The following is a 16,335-nucleotide window of genomic DNA, read 5'->3' as shown; positions in this document are numbered from 1 at the left end:
CTCGTTCCACCTCACATTCATGCGCGCACACTACACACTGCAGAAGAGTTAGTTTAGCTCTGAGAATATCTAGTGAACGTTTGTGCAGAAATAAATGCTGCAGCTCCTCCAGACCAACAGAGGTTTCCCGTCTCTTGTGAAGCAGCAGGGCTCCACAGCGAGAAACGTTATCGTCTCCGACCGGGTGCCGGTGTCTTCCCTGCGGGCGCAGTCGGAGACGATAACGTTACTCGCTGCGGAGCCCTGCTGCCTCAGCCCCAGAGGCTGAAGCAGCGGGGCTGAAGCAGGAAAAGCCAACACTAGGATCAGCAGTGATTCATGGAGAGACCGTCGTCTGGTCAGCTAACATTACTGCCAAGCAGGTGAAATATAGAGTGATATTGTGGTTTTAGCTGACGTGTGTAGACTCACTGTTTTGAGTGATGCTCGTTCATGTCTATTTAGAGCGAGCACAAGCGCGAGCCCGACGCTGACTTTTGTTGACTTAACGGCCACAGGTGTTGCTGTTAACAAGCACTTCTGAAAGTTACAAATAGTCCCTTTAATGTTTAAAAAAAACCTTTATTTTCCTCATGCTGTCTGCTTGAATACACCTGTATTTACCCTCTGTCTGAAACACTCCGTTTTAGTACATTTCAATGGAATTGCAACGGAATTGCAACAGAATTGCGTTGCTAGGCAACAGTTTGGGTCCATGTTTACTTCCTGTCAGCTGATGTCATTCTCATACACTGCAACAGGAAATAAACTGGGACTCATTTAGAATGTTTACGTTTAAAACTTTTAAATGGTCTAAATATTGTAGATTTGTGACATCACAAATGGACAGAAATCCTGACGGCTTGTTTCAAAAGCTCAGTTTCTGAATACGGGCTGTGTGTATTTCTCTGTGGATTGAGCATTTCGATACTTTCAAAAGTATTTATATATCACTTAAACCTGCTTTATAATATAAAAGACATGAAAATGTCACTTTTTACAATATGGGACCTTTAAGTACAATTTTCAGGTAGCCTACTTTACTAGAGTACTTCTATTATGATTATACTTCTACTACATTTCAGAGGGAAATATTATTAGTATTATTAGTAGTACTACATTTATTTGATAGCTTTATTTTCTGCATTTTAATTAGTACTTTTACTTTTTGTACTTGGCTTTATGTTATGGTTTGATTGAATGACATTACGGATGAATCCCATCTGCCATGTTAGATATTCTGCTATTAATATTCTAAAAATGAATGAACTATGGTACAAACTCATCAACATTTCTTCATGTCTGCTGATTCATTGAGAGACTGGGATAATAGGAGGCTTGTTTTTCTTCACCAGACTGGCATAAGCATAACATGCAGTAAATGCAAGACAAACTAGGACAATGATGAAAAAACAGCCGTTTTTGGCAAATTGATTCAAGGTGACATCCATTTGAAGTTGTTCAGGCAAACATCGGATGATTCACTGAACATGACAGTAAATGGACCACAGCGGGGAATTGCTTGTCATCATTTAGAAGGCATTTGTCTGAAATTGATAGTAGATGTTGGACTTTTCTTGGATGGAAAAGCATAGATGGAAGTAATAACAATAATTAAAGCTCTGTTCCATTTGTCCCAATAAGCCATACCAGGACCGTGCATACAACTTGGACCCAAACAATGGACACATAAAGAAGACGTGAATGTATCTGCACCACAGCTAAACACACAAATATCAAAATATGCACTGTTTGAACAAATGACACCGACACCACATTTGCATTAATATTGGTTTCATTTAGTTATTCAGGGAAAAAAACACATCACATTTTCACCATTCATTCAACTGTTTTATGTACACATTATAACAGGCTTATTTTAATACTTTTAAAATATTTATACAAAATACACTGTTCTCCCTTTATAACGTGTTTATCTGAAGAGGAATTTTACTGGAAAAGGACAGCAGATGTGCGTTTGTGATAATTTGATGGGCTTATTGAGGGGTTGTTATTATTATTGCATGCTGGAACACACACACCATTATTGCATAAGTCATTCCTTTGTGGGCTTCGCGGTTAGAGGAGTTGCCGTTACTGTAACTGGCACTACCCCCACCGAGTCAGCTGATGTTTCTGGGAAGGTTTTGCTGAAATGATAATAAATATGATTACCAAGTTAGGGATGAGAGACACAGCTCCTCGCTCTTGGCAAAAAAAAACATGCAGTGCTGAGTTTCCTAAACCTGAGGAGAGTTAGTAACTGGTGGAAACAAACACTCATCAAAGTTCAGAGGTCACAGCAATGCTGCTCTCTTAATGGTTCGTCAATGTTATTACTGTGTTACATAAAATGAGTGGGGAGATTATATTGGCAAAGGTTCCTTGAAAAGGAACAGTGGTTCTATACAAGAGGAAAGAGGAGATACACCATATCAGGCCGGAGGTCTTTAGTAGAATTACAGGCAGTGATCTTCTCTTTTTTAACAAGTGCGACTCTGCCTCTCCTGACCTGTAACACTGGGGCAATTCAATTGGCAATACAACCCGTCATGTCAGTCACTCATGCACATACTGACAAATTCACACTCACAACACACACACACACACAAAACACACACCTCAGTCATTTGATTCAGACGCACAGCGAGATTTCTGTATGACAAGACAGAGATAGAAAACATAGTCAAACAGTTGAGAACCGTCCTTATAGTTCATAGATCAACAAATTTGACAAAGAAAAAGATGTCATCGGAATAATTGCTCGTCTGTTTTTAAAACAGTATAGGTTTCGAGATATATAAAAAACATATCTATATCATATAACAATGATTTTTTTTTTGTTTGCTTTTCAAAAAGAATTATATAAAAGTGATGACTGGCACTGTTTGGGATCCTGTGATCACACGTGAGGCTACATAACCAGGTATTTAGTTTGGAAAATACAAAAATTTGTGGTGGTTTGTAGTCACCTGTGGAGGCTACCGTCGCCGTGACTACAACTATACTTCACATGCACTGGTTTTGGCGAGAGTGAGTGCTGATGAATGTAAATGAGAGTGGTTGCCTAGAACAACACAACACAACTGGTTAACAACAATAAATCCTGTACCATCAACAGATTCTGGGGTGCTGACCGGTAAGATTCACAGCAAGCAGTTTCTCAGAGGAATGCATATAAATAGGTTTTAAACTACAGGGTGTAGCCTATCCAAAGTAAGACAGAGCTAAACAGAAACACTACATTATTAGGCAGCCAACAGTGCAACACAACCAGCAACACACTATCCATTTCACACACACTATCCATTTGAGACAAGACTGGTTAAAATGTTAGTATATCAGTTAATTAGAAGCTAAAAACCGTCCTTGTTAACGAGCTGTACTAACATGTAGTTTCTGCTTTGTGGTGGTTGAAGGGATAGTTTGGCTTTAACGCCTTTTTTCTACTTACACAGAGTGAAACAAACACATGCCTTTGTCATGTCTGCATGCAGTTTGAGGGTGTGTTGAAAAGCTCTCAGCCAAGGAGCCTCTTAAAAGTGGCAAAATACACTGTTTTCCATCCACATGAACCTACAACGGGATCACTAATATTTATCCACCATGGAAGCGTGTGCTTGTCAAACAAGGTTGGACTACTCAAGGCCTATTGAAAGAGGCTGGGTCATCAACGCGTCATACTTTTGGGGTACACATGCACGGTAAAATCTGGTCTGCACTCGCCGAAATTGAGCCAATCGCAACGCACAACTGCAGTTTCGGTTATACTGTGTTATAAGTGTTATACCCCATACCCAACACCCATGTCCGCCCGTGTCCCAGCCTCCTTCAATAGGCTTTGGGACTACTACTCATAGATGGAGCTCAAATGGAGTTCAACTTAAAGCCTCTGAACACCCTAACAGGTGTTTTCAGTTCTTCTGGCTGATTAGACCTCTGCTCAGGTTGACGGTGGGCCGGAGCTTTGATGTGAATGTATTAGGTCACAAATTTCCATCTACCAATAAGAATGATAAAGGTGTAATTTGTTCCGCCCTAACCTAACAGGTGCGACAAAGCTAACAGGAGACTCAGGAAGATGTCCCTCAGTTAGTCTATACGCACCCACACAGTCCTGAGAAGAGCTCTAATCAGTCAGATTAACTGAAAACAAAACCTGTTTTGTACAGTATGTGTATTTCGTCTTAAAAGAGAAGCTGAAACTTTACACTCATAAAGACACAAAAAAGGCCTATGTGGGTTTGGACTCAGTGTCAGAACTCTCTAAAAAAGCTATTCCTTCAGCCCAGGTACTGGAGCATGATATGCAACCACAACAGAACAAGGCTTCAAATGAAACGTGAAAACTTGAACCTATACAACTGTTAGCACGTTGATGAAAAGGATTAAAAATGAGGGATGAAATTGAGAACAATGATAACGTCAAGCTGCTCTCGGCTGTGCTTGGTCCCTTCTTGTGTGCCCTCGACCTTCACAGCCTTCCTGAGGAGGTTGGGGACAACACCACCCAAAGAGGGAAACATTACAGTCCTTCCTTCCTTCTGGAGTGAAATACAATGGAACATGTCAACCATTAAAATAACCAAATAAAAATCAAACAGATAAAATAAGCTTTTGAAAGAGTGCTGCGAGGCTTGTTCATCCATAGATTTGGAGGCGATTAAAGTGCGTGTTGGTCACTGTCAAAACTGTCCAGTGAAAACGTTTTGTTTGTTCTCTCGTCACATCACAGACAGGAGATCCAAATAGATGGTATGATTATGTCTTGATTTGTATCCCTCCTTTCTTCCACAACTGTTCCTCTATCTGTCACGCTGATCTGAGGTCTGTGCTCCAAATTTGGAGTGATGCATCTTGAGACAATGCAAAAAAAAAAGTCCATCTGCACGGCTTGTTCAGTCTGGTATTGACTCTTAATTTCCTTAAAACTGAACAGATAAATCAGGTGACACTCGTTTCCAAAACAGCATCACCTGCTTCCAGAAAAGTCTTTAAAAAAGTGAAATATTCCTTTTGAAGCATAGATACACTGCATTGGAAATAAGTGAAATTATCTCACCTTTTTATATTTTGTTTTAAGGAAAAATAAAGATTTAAAACTCAATACTAGACACGGAGCATTGTTAAAATGGATGTCTTTGCAGTAAAGAAAAATATGCTGGTTCTGGGCATCGTAGAAACAGTCCACAGGGCTAGATGGAGTAGGTGGAGCTCTCAGACTGCTGGCGGATGTAGCACTGAAAACTCTTGTCTCCAATTGGATGCTCCCTGAGGAAACAAACAGAAAAATGGTGATTATTTGTTGGCAGGAGGTTACAGAGTGTTTTTTGGAGCTAAAAATAGAGCATCAGTGACAGTACTTTATTATCAGGTGCTGTGCAGAGCTGGAGGCCAAAATGATGATGCCAATATTGTTATTTGAAAAGTTAAAAGTGCTAAATTTAATCTCCAACATACTTTGTACATGTTCAATTAATAACAGCCTGTACGACTGCACCACCTGCTGGCCCAAAGGGGACGTTTCTCAGTATTGAACTAGATTGCACACGTAACATTTTTTCTGCAGTTCTCAGCCTCCACTGCCTTTTATATACAATAACTGTAGTTTATAATAAGGGTGGGAATCACCAGAGGCCCTGCGATAAGATATCATCACGATACTTAATTATTGTGATAAGATATATTGTGATATATTGCAATTTATTACCTTTTTTCAACTACAAATAATGCAGTTTGTCAACATCTGTTTGATCTAATAAGATACAGTTTTCACTCTGTTCATCTAAGAGTTTTCATTCACATATCTTGAGGTCAGAGGTCAAAGGGGCCCTATTGAAAATGGCCATGCCAGTTTTTCCTCGCCAAAATTTAGCGTAACTTTGGAGCGTTATTTAACATCCTCCCAACAAGCTAACATGACACGGTTGGTACCAATGGATTCCTTAGGTTTGGATTCCTTTTTCTAGTTTCATATGATACCAGTATCTTCACTCTAGCTCTAAAACTGAGCTGCAACCTCTGAAAGTCAGAATAGTGGCCATGCCTGCCGGCGGGCCGTCAGCTATTTAATAAAAGATCGATACTGTGTATTGATACAATATTGCCACGCAAAATATCGTGATACTATGCTGTATCGATTTATTCCCCCACCCCTAGTTTATAACACATCATAATCTGAGCTACAAGCATAAATAAATACCAAACCACATACTGGCTGCCTATCTTTGTCTTCTTGAACTTGTCTCGTTTGTACTTGGTGTGCTGCTGCTCCAAGGTCTGCACGGCTGAAACAATCAGTTTCAAGGTTTTGTAGGTCTCCTGTGGGTCATCGATGACAAAGCTTGAGTACTCCTCCTGTTCCGGCCCGTCGTACACAGACTTACTGCCGCAGGCCTCTGCAGGGGAAGACAGACAGGCGGCAGAGTGAGAGACCAAGACAAAAGGGACAATGTGAAAATAAACATGGAAAATGTGTAATCATACATGTGCATGCTCAGAGACACTTAAAGGAACAGTGTGTAGGATCTGGTGGTATCTAGTGGTGAGGTTGCAGATTACAACTTCTCCTGTGTGCCAAACGTGTACAATTGCTACGGTAGCCGTCGCAAAAACGCGAATGACCCTCTCTCGAGCCAGTTGTTATAAGAGTAGAGTGCTTAGAGTGTGTGTGGACATGGGAAGTGAGTGGTGAAGCAAGAGAGAGAGAGCGGTGGCGACGGGAGCTAGTAACGTTATCGAAAAGTTAATTGTTTGGTTTGTCTGTTCTGGGCTACTGTAGAAACATGGCGGTGCTGTGGAGAGGACCCACTCCCTATGCAAATATAAACGGTTCATTCTAAGGTAATGAAAACACGATTCTTATTTTCAGGTAAATATACACTAAAGAAAACATACTTATTAATATTATATTCCATTTCTGCAAATAGATCCCCCAATTATTACACACTGGTCCTTTAAAAACACTCTTTGTCAGCCAGCGTCTGACCTTGCATCTTGATCAGTTTGGTCATGTATGTGCTATACAGGGAATAAATCCTCTCGGTCTCTCTGTCTCCATCTACGTCCAGCTGGATGTTTGCTGGCAGACCGCTGAAAAACAGATGCATACAGGAGGATGAGAGAGTGCAAACAAATTAAAGGAACCTGATGCTGGATAGATTTTTTGACAACTTCACGTACCCGGTGCAGGGTGTACACCCAGCGGCTGCGTCTGCTGAGAGCTTGCAGCAGAGCCAGTGGCCGTTGAGGTAGGCTGAAGGATGGTAGGTGCTTAGGCGTTTGCGGTTGCACTGGCTGACTTTGGTCAGGATGTCGATCCAGTCGCGCGCTTCGACGCAGTTGTTGGCCTGAATGTAGAGCGCCCGCTCCGGCTGAATGACCTGGAACATCTGGAGGAGGGAAAAAGGGACGGTGAGTGAAGGAAGAATCTAAATACTTGTAGGAGTGATTTGGGCCTATTGCTCAAAGCTCCAAAGAGCTCATGGCTGTGTGGGGTCCTTACATTTTTCATCTTGAAAGACTCCTCCTCTAGCCGCTCTACAGCCAGAATGTTCTCTATGGGAATGCTGCACAGAGCGCCCTCACCTGGACGGAAAAAGAAACACATCAGACATGAGAAATGTAAAAAAAAAAAGGAAAGAATGGAGGAATGTGTAGAATGATTTTATGAACTTGAACTTGATTTTGTCACTTTTAGAAAACGTGTTATGTAGTATAGAACTAGAAACAGTTTGTGTGTATGTTTTGGCCCGAGCTTGTTTGGATGCAGCACAAATGTTTTTCCTGCCCGGTAACTTAATCTCCACCACATGTGTTGAACGCACATTGTGTTCAGACTAAATGTACAATCAGCAGATTCTCTCCTTCCTGCTGATTCTCACATAAGCACACTCAACGACATCAACAGACGAGGAAACAATGCAACTGTAAGAAGATCCCCAGAGACCTTTGAGCTTACCTTTGGTTTTGTGGTAAGTAAACTCGTGATTGGTGAGACGAAACCATCTCTTCTTGAAGTTCTTCATTCCAAACCGGTTTCTCCCTTGTGCCCTCTTTATCATAAATCTGAGGAAAAAATGGAAATACCAACCCATGAGCTTATGTTTCACAGAAATGTCTAAATATAACAAAATATTTTTATTAATCTGGCACAGTGCATCCCTTATATAAGTTTACAGTGCTAAATATAAAAGAGTATAAGTGTATGAATTAATGACTTTGCATAAAACGATCGGTAACCAGCATTTCATTCAGGTTAAAGGAATCTTGTGCAGTCATTAGTCTACATTTATCAATCCGTTTACATGCTTGCAGTTTCTTGTATTCCTCTCTGCTGTACATGTAAAAATCTTCAGTACAGCACTCATAGATTTAACAGCCTATGAGTCAAACAGGAGATGGGTCAGCAGATCAAAGGTACCCGTGTTTTTGCATATTTTACCCCATTACCTCACTTGTTACTGCATTGTGTATAAATCCCTACCTGACGTTTTGCCAAATCATAACACAAGATTTTAGACTGATTTCCTTCCAAACAGCCGCTGGTTTCCATTTAGTTTCAGTACATTATGAAAACCGACTTGGCGAGACTTGAAACTTGAGATAGCTAATACATCACACTGAACAATAAATGTCATGTTTATTTTTACATCAAGGTTATATTATCATGTCATGTGGTAATGCAGTCGTAGACAGGGAGTATCCTGTAAACGCCTCTTGGTGGTGTGTGAAAGGATGCCCCGGCCCTCTGAGCTTCCTTTTTAATGCAAGAAATTAGAGCTGAAAGAAGTCGATTCATTGATTAGATGTTCAACAGAAAGCTGCAGCTAATTTGATAATATTTATTCATATTTATTACGGGGCTTTGTTAAATCCTCGATTCTGATTGGTCGATATCTGTGTTCTACGGTCTGTTATTTCTTTATAGCAGACCGTTGCTATGTATAACAGATCGTTGCTATGGGAGCAGTTCTGATGTCGGACTCTGGCGGACCGTTTTTGTGTCAGATTATTGATTTATCTTGCTGCATCGCCCTGTCGGGGTTTATTTCACAACAATGGCCGGCTCGCTGTACATTATCCCTCACTTATTGATTGTTTTAGTGATTTAAAAAAAAAAAAAATTAAAACAATTATTGGCAAAAATATCAACAATTGTCTGGTTCCGGCTTCTCCAATGTGTGAGGATTTGCTACTTTTCTGTGTTTTATATCACTATAAACTGAATTTCTTTGGGTTTTGAACTGAACTAGTTTTTTAACTGAAACTTTTGAAGATGTCACATTGATTAATCGAGAAAATGATTAGCAGATTAATCAGTGAAAATAATTCTTAGTTGCAGCCCTACAAGAAATTCACATTAAACTTTGAGCAAGATGTTCATATTGGCATACTTTTTTTAAATTCTGGGTTTGATTTTCTGACATCCAAAAGCTCATGAATGCGAAGCTTCTCAGCTCAATAAATCAATAAATACATGCATAAATCCACTATGATGCATTATCTATCTCAAGGAAGTTTCCAATCTGTGTCAGTTAATTCTCACACTGTAATAAAATAAATGGAACCACTGGATGCCTGTAACTTGAAATCAATCTAAAACATGATGGTATGCTTTGAAAAATGTCTGACAGTGATGTGAGGTATACGCTATTTGTTCTTAATGGGCTAAAACATGTAAAACCACCGGTATGGTCCTTTAAGGGAGAGTAAACACCAGGATGTCTTTGTTTTAGAGATTGAAGGCCGTAGCATACATGAAATATGAAGCACCAGGGTTATAAACACCAAAGTTACGACTCTCCCACAGGAAGACTAGCACTCTTATCACACTACTGAGCCAAGAACATGCTGGTTTCACATCTGCAATAACGCCTGGAGCTGAGCTGGGAACTCTAATGTGTATGGTAGTGAGATATGGTCACAGTCTGCTGGACAAACGGTATAAAGGGACGGGATGCGGGCAGATATGAGATCCCAGAAATGTTTGTACAGTAACCAACCCCTGCTGTCACTGTCACACCATGCATGTCTGGCATGGCGAGGATCGAGAAGGGCTATCAGCACTAGTGAGGGCTTAAAGGCGTAAAGGTTCACACTTTACTTTATACCGTCACAGCCAGTGTACACACCAGTCTACTGCCATGTAAATGCAGAAAGACTAAAAATCCATCACACGGTGTCAGACAGTGTAACGGACAGGTTGCTTATAGGCCAGGTATAAAGTAAAGTGCAGCAGCATCTACGGTAGCGCATGATGTTGGGCGGGAGAGAAAATGGCCGGCTTGGTTTGGGGGGGTTACAGTGCACACACATGGGGTCACAAGGGCAAAGCCTTTTATACAGAGAAGCTCTTACCTGCCCTTCGTGCCTTTTGACCCCTTCCCATCAACCCTCTTTATAGTGAGTTTTACACTCCTACGCCACGGTAGCAGAAACAAAAGAGGGTGGGGATTGTTGATGAGCGAGGCGCTGGCACAGCCTCCCCTTTACAGCCTCATTAGAAATATCATCACGACAACAGCCCATGTGTTGTTAGAGAGGGCTCACTTTACAGCCTCGGGTGTATCTTTACTGTAACTGTTCACTTTGGGAATGAATCAGCCTTAATAGTCAACCCATCAGCTAGAAACACGCACCAAGACAACCTTAATAAAGTGGTTCAAAGACAAACACTGAAGCTGCTTAGTGAAAAGGTGACAGCCACAGTGCATAAGACTACGATTACAAAATCTCAGATTAATCAAATATAACATATGTAGGACTTCTTAGCAGTGGTATTGAGAGAGCTGTTTATAGACGTTTCTTTCCATGAATATCTGTTTAACAATAATTTGTCTCCTTACCCCTCTTTGAGCATGATTGGTGTTTCAATACTCTTCTGATCCCATTTGCCAGAGGTGGAGATCAGGTCCAGGAACTGTGGAGGAAAGTAAAGGATATCATAGATCAACATATTTATTGTCATGGTAACTTTTTCCCTCTCAAGCGACATCCAAGTAACTCCAACCATGAAAACCACGCTCTGACATTCCTCTATCCACTCCACTTCTTTTAAAAAGTTGCCATTCTTTCATTACCATTTATCTGAGTATATCTTCATCTGTCATACAAAGAGACTATTATATTTATTGCATGTAACAAAGAAAAACTCACATTCTTCACAGCGTCTGCATATTTCTGCTCATTGAAGTAGTCGTAAAATGCAGCCATGTAAGACTCTTTGAAATTGGCCTTGAATGGAAAGAAAGATTGACAGATAGAGGACGATTAGCAAGTTGTGTTTGAATTCAATTGCTCAGACTGAAACACAAATGAAGTGTAGTTCGATTCGCAGAAATGAAAATAGAGAAACTCACAGATTTAGACTTGGCGAGACTCCCCAGGGTCTGGATTGTCTTGGAGATGAGGGTGAGGGTTCGAGAGGTGGCGGGATCCTAGGGAGACAAAAATATGTGAAATGAAATGTTGAGAAATCAGCGATCACACTTGACCACATCATAAAAGCACTGGTTGAGCCATAAAAACAAAGAAATGTAGTGTCCTCTAGGCACGGGACATAATGAAAATTTCATGGCACGATTATCCTGAGCAAAATAATTGTGATTCACAAGATTATCCCGATAATTATAAAAATATGGTTAAAACTCTATACGTTTCCTTACATTTTGTTAAGAAACAAATATTTTTATTGCATCACAGATAGCACACACTTCTTTTTAGTGAAAAACAATCAAACAGTCTTAAATAAGGTAATCATAAGCCATTGGGTTCCCCTGAATAAATAAAGGATAAATAAAATTGATAAAAATAGCAACATTATGTGAGTCTGTTCTTTCTTACATTATAATTCCTGTATTTTTTTTAATGAGGATAGCAAGCTAGACAGCTTTGTCAAGTCACTCGTGATGATATTCACGATTATCCCGATAATGGAAATTCCCCACGATCAATTTATTGTCTATCTGTGATAAAAAAACATACATCGTCCCATCCCTAGCGTCCTCAAAGTCAAGAATGAACTTTGAACTTCAGCTTTTACGCCAACAGGCACGAGAAGTCCTTCAAGTGGAAATCTGAACATGAACAATTTCAGGACAACTAAACAAACTCTAAATGTTCACATTTTATGCAACATGTTTTCAGCAGTACTTATTTTCAGAGATATGTGCATAAATACGTATATGTTGGTTGCATGTTTGTTTGTTTTAAAAATCAGACTCACTGGATGGTGCGGCCGTAGATGGAACAAGTTGGGGGAGAGGATGGCTGGAGCGAAGAAACGCAGGAAAATGAAACTGCTCACTGCTGTGTATCGAACATCTTGGTCAACTAGGAAAGCAGAAAGAAAGAAAAAACAAAAAACGGGATTATCACACACACTATTGCTCAAATCCCTAAGACATCACATGTGCAGTCAGTCTCGAAGGAGAAAAGCAGATCTGTTCAATGTGCTGTCTGAATTATATAGAAAAAAACAAACTATACATTTTTCTTATCAACAGCTCGTTCCTGCAGTGCCCGGTGACGGCCAACAGGAGGCAGCACAGTATGTGATACTGGGTGTACATACTCCGTACATAACCATAATGAGTGTGTGGGAGGCTTAAGTGTTTTCAGGTTTGACACAAATAGCAGCTTGAAAGTGTCCTTGGACATCTTGCACATCCCGTTCTTTATTGTCTATTTCCTGTGCCTTAATAGCAGCTTGCTTTCTTTCCTCCATCATTTGTAAGTCATTCAGAGGGGGTGAGTTACCTTGGAAACGGGTGGCAGCGGATTCTCTCAAAGAGAAGAAGATATCGCACATGACGGTGGGACAGCGGACGCCAGAGGTGGTGATAACGTTGAAGATACGGTCCACGTACTGACGAAGGTTTTCCTATAGACGGGAGGTAGGGCAGATATGTCAGATAACACACTAATGCACACAAACACACACACATAAGCAAACAAACTCATCTTCTTACCCTGTTCGTCTCCAGGTTCTCCGACTCTTTGAGCTTGACCGGGTCGATTTCACAGGATTTGTGTTCTGCGCAGATCTGTGAAGATTGACAAAAGTATTGAAATATCCATTGATAACTTGATTTAGCAAAAATATTCTACAGAGAAAGACATGTGACGTGAATGACATCAAGAAATAAATCATGGCAGTACCGCAGTGCCATACCTCATCTATGATGGGTTTGAGTGTGACTTGCAGATAGTGCATTCCTGCCAGCTTCATGGTCTCATCAATGCACTTGGAAGTCAGCGAGTTTCCCCGGAAAATGGTGTTAGGATCCCTACGCAGAGAGACAGGGTGGGTTTTGTGTGTACAAATCAAAACCGCATGATTTTTTGAGAGTTATTTAATATAAATAAATTACTGTGGCTGCCTATATCGTCACAGTCAAATCAAAATGCTAAGCCAGCTGATTTTCCCCATACAAACTGATGACCTCATTTCTACAATCACTTTAATTAATGCGATTCAAGAATAAATCTGCACCTGATTTAGTGTTCAAATTAATTCCAAATCCCAAATATACAACATTCAGCTTATGTTGAAGAAATATACTCATAATATTGCTAAGAAAGATAAAGCTACAGTAAATATCTGCCAAAGATACAACAGCTGGACTGTCAGGTACAACTTTATTAACTGTGACAACTGTTGTTGAGCTGTGGTTTCAGGGAAAACATGCTTCGAGACACTCACTGTGTGCGGTTGACTTCAGCGTGAGCGATGGCGCTGATGAAAGGCACAATCTTGCCATAGTGAAGAAACAGACGGACGAGGGGGATGGCGGCTTCTTGTTTCTCCCGACACACCTCCCCCAGAGTGTGAGCTGTGGACGCCGACACAGGCTGAACAGAGAGGTGCGAGGAGTAAACATGGAGCGTTCAAACAGTGACGCGTAGAGCACATAACAGCACAACATGCTGCAGCACACCAAATACGTCTGAGCAGAGCAGAGACACGAACCTCCACATTGGCCGAGTGCAGCAGTAGATCTCTGAGGGGAGTGTAGTGTTCGGAGGGGAAGACGTGGTCCTCGGTGTAAACGATGTTCAGACGCAGAGAGCCGAGCTCTTCTACCTTCACTGGCTTCCCTCCGTTCTCTCTGGGCTGAAGAAAGTACCTGAAGAAGAAAAAGAATATCAGATCAGACCATGATGAAACTTGAAGGGATGATGCGCGACAATTGTCTCAACATTTTAAAAATTAGACATGGCTACAGTGCCAACAAATTGTTACAAGCTGCACTAATCAATCTTTATATTAACAATAACTATGCACTAAATATTCAGTTTAAGCTGTTTACATAGCTAATGGAAATATTCAACTAATTTTCCCGTTTAAATAACTTAAATTTAAGTTTCTTTCATAATGCTTAAACGTAGATGTGTTCCTCCTTCCAACTCAAAATGTGGGTTTTATTACTACTGGGAGCAGTAGTATATATATATATATATATATATACTACTGCTCCCAGTAGACCACTTACACTTAACCTGATATTTTCAGGTGGAATTTCATTTCATTCTCACTGTGCAATATCGTTTTCCACTTGTGCAATTTTGTTAATAGTTTGTTTATTGTCAATACTGTATATACTGCTCCTATTTTTATACTTCCTTCTATTTAAATGGTTCATAATTTGTTACACTTTGTTTAGCTCTTCTTTACTGTGTTAGCTGATGCATCTTGTTTCTTGCACGATCCCCTTTGCTGCTGTACACTGCAAATTTCCCCACTGCGGGACTAATAAAGGAATATCTTATCTTATATACAGACGTAGGCAAAGTTGTTGGTAACGTTCCGTTAAAGAGAAAAAAAACCACAATGGTCACTGAAATAACTTGAAACTGACAAAAGTAATAATAAATAAAAATTTACTGAAAATTAACTAATGAAAATCAGATGTTGCTTTTGAATTGTGGTTCAACAGAATCATTTTAAAAAACAAACTGATGAAACTGGCCTAGACAAAAATGATGGTAGCCCTAGAAAAGATGTAAAATAATGTGACCATAGGGACATATTAAACTAAGGTGTGTCCTGTAAATAGCATCACAGGTATCTTCAAACTTGTAATCAGTCAGTCTGCCTATTTAAAGGGTGAAAAGTAGTCACTGTGCTGTTTGGCATCATGGTGTGTACCACACTGAACATGGACCACAGAAAGCTAAGGAGAGAGTTGTCTCAGGAGATCAGAAAGAACATTATAGACCTTCATGTTAAAGGTAAAGGCTATAAGACCATCTCCAAGCAGCTTGATGTTCCTGTGACTATAGCTGCACATATTATTCAGAAGTTTAAGGTCCATGGGACTGTAGCCTACCTCCCTGGACGTGGCCGCAAGGGGAAAATTGATGACATATTGAAGAGACGGATAATACGAATGGTAACCAAAGAGCCCAGAACAACTTCCAAAGAGATTAGAGGTGAACTCCAAGGTCAAGGTACATCAGTGTCAGATCGCACCATCCGTCACTGTTTGAGCCAAAGTGGACTTAATGGAAGACGACCCAGGAGGACACCAAATCATAAAAAAGCGAGACTGGAATTTTCCAAAATGCATATTGACAAGCCACAAAGCTTCTGGGAGAATGTCCTTTGGACAGATGAGACAAAACTGGAGCTTTTTGGCAAGTCACATCAGCTCTATGTTCACAGACGAAGAGATGAAGCATCCAAAGAAAAGAACACTGTACCTAATGTGAAACATGGAGGAGGCTCGGTTATGTTATGGGGCTGCTTTGTTGCATCTGGCACAGGGTGTCTTGAATCTGTGCAGGGTGCAATGAAATCTCAAGACTATCAAGGCATTCTGGAGCGAAATGTGCTGCCCAGTGTCAGAAAGCTTGGTCTCAGTTGCAGGTCATGGGTCCTCAAACAGGATAATGACCCAAAACACAGCTAAAAACACCCAAGAATGGCTAAGAACAAAACATTGGACTATTCTGAAGTGGCCTTCTATAAGCCCGGATCTAAATCCTATTGAACATCTGTGGAAGGAGCTGAAACATGCTGTCTGGAGAAGGCACCCTTCAAACCTGAGACAGCTGGAGCAGTTTGCTCACGAGGAGTGGGCCAACATACCTGTCAACAGGTGCAGAAGTCTCATTGAGAGTTACAGAAATCACTTGATTGCAGTGATTGCCTCAAAAGGTTGTGCAACAAAATATTAAGTTAATGTTACCATCATTTTTGTCTAGGCCAGTTTCATTAGTTTGTTTTTTTAAATGATTCTGCTGAACCATAATTCAAAAACAATATCTGATTTTCATTAGTTAATTTTCAGTGAATTTTTATTTATTATTACTTTTGTCAGTTTCAAGTTATTTCAGTGACCATTGTGGGTT

At 40.4% G+C, this 16,335-nt stretch overlaps 1 protein-coding gene across 1 annotated transcript in view; it reads right to left on the bottom strand.

Annotated features, from left to right (window-relative positions):
* Positions 1 to 1,756: 1,756 nt before the first annotated feature.
* The window catches only part of rasa3 (RAS p21 protein activator 3), a 51,410-nt gene continuing 36,831 nt past the window's right edge, over positions 1,757 to 16,335 (bottom strand). The window contains exons 11-25 of the mRNA XM_074614694.1: positions 13,952 to 14,108; positions 13,685 to 13,833; positions 13,154 to 13,268; positions 12,951 to 13,025; positions 12,739 to 12,862; positions 12,206 to 12,312; positions 11,340 to 11,417; positions 11,137 to 11,214; positions 10,827 to 10,900; positions 7,940 to 8,046; positions 7,484 to 7,566; positions 7,162 to 7,370; positions 6,968 to 7,071; positions 6,194 to 6,377; positions 1,757 to 5,250 (exon numbers count right to left, since the gene is read on the bottom strand). Coding sequence (XP_074470795.1) covers positions 5,175 to 5,250; positions 6,194 to 6,377; positions 6,968 to 7,071; positions 7,162 to 7,370; positions 7,484 to 7,566; positions 7,940 to 8,046; positions 10,827 to 10,900; positions 11,137 to 11,214; positions 11,340 to 11,417; positions 12,206 to 12,312; positions 12,739 to 12,862; positions 12,951 to 13,025; positions 13,154 to 13,268; positions 13,685 to 13,833; positions 13,952 to 14,108 — 1,720 coding nt within the window. The 3' untranslated portion in view covers positions 1,757 to 5,174. The remainder of the gene's footprint in view (positions 5,251 to 6,193; positions 6,378 to 6,967; positions 7,072 to 7,161; positions 7,371 to 7,483; positions 7,567 to 7,939; positions 8,047 to 10,826; positions 10,901 to 11,136; positions 11,215 to 11,339; positions 11,418 to 12,205; positions 12,313 to 12,738; positions 12,863 to 12,950; positions 13,026 to 13,153; positions 13,269 to 13,684; positions 13,834 to 13,951; positions 14,109 to 16,335) is intronic.

Source organism: Sebastes fasciatus, chromosome 2 (genome assembly GCF_043250625.1).
Source record: "Sebastes fasciatus isolate fSebFas1 chromosome 2, fSebFas1.pri, whole genome shotgun sequence".
Lineage (NCBI taxonomy): Eukaryota > Metazoa > Chordata > Actinopteri > Perciformes > Sebastidae > Sebastes > Sebastes fasciatus.
This window is presented reverse-complemented; position numbering and strand designations above follow the sequence as displayed.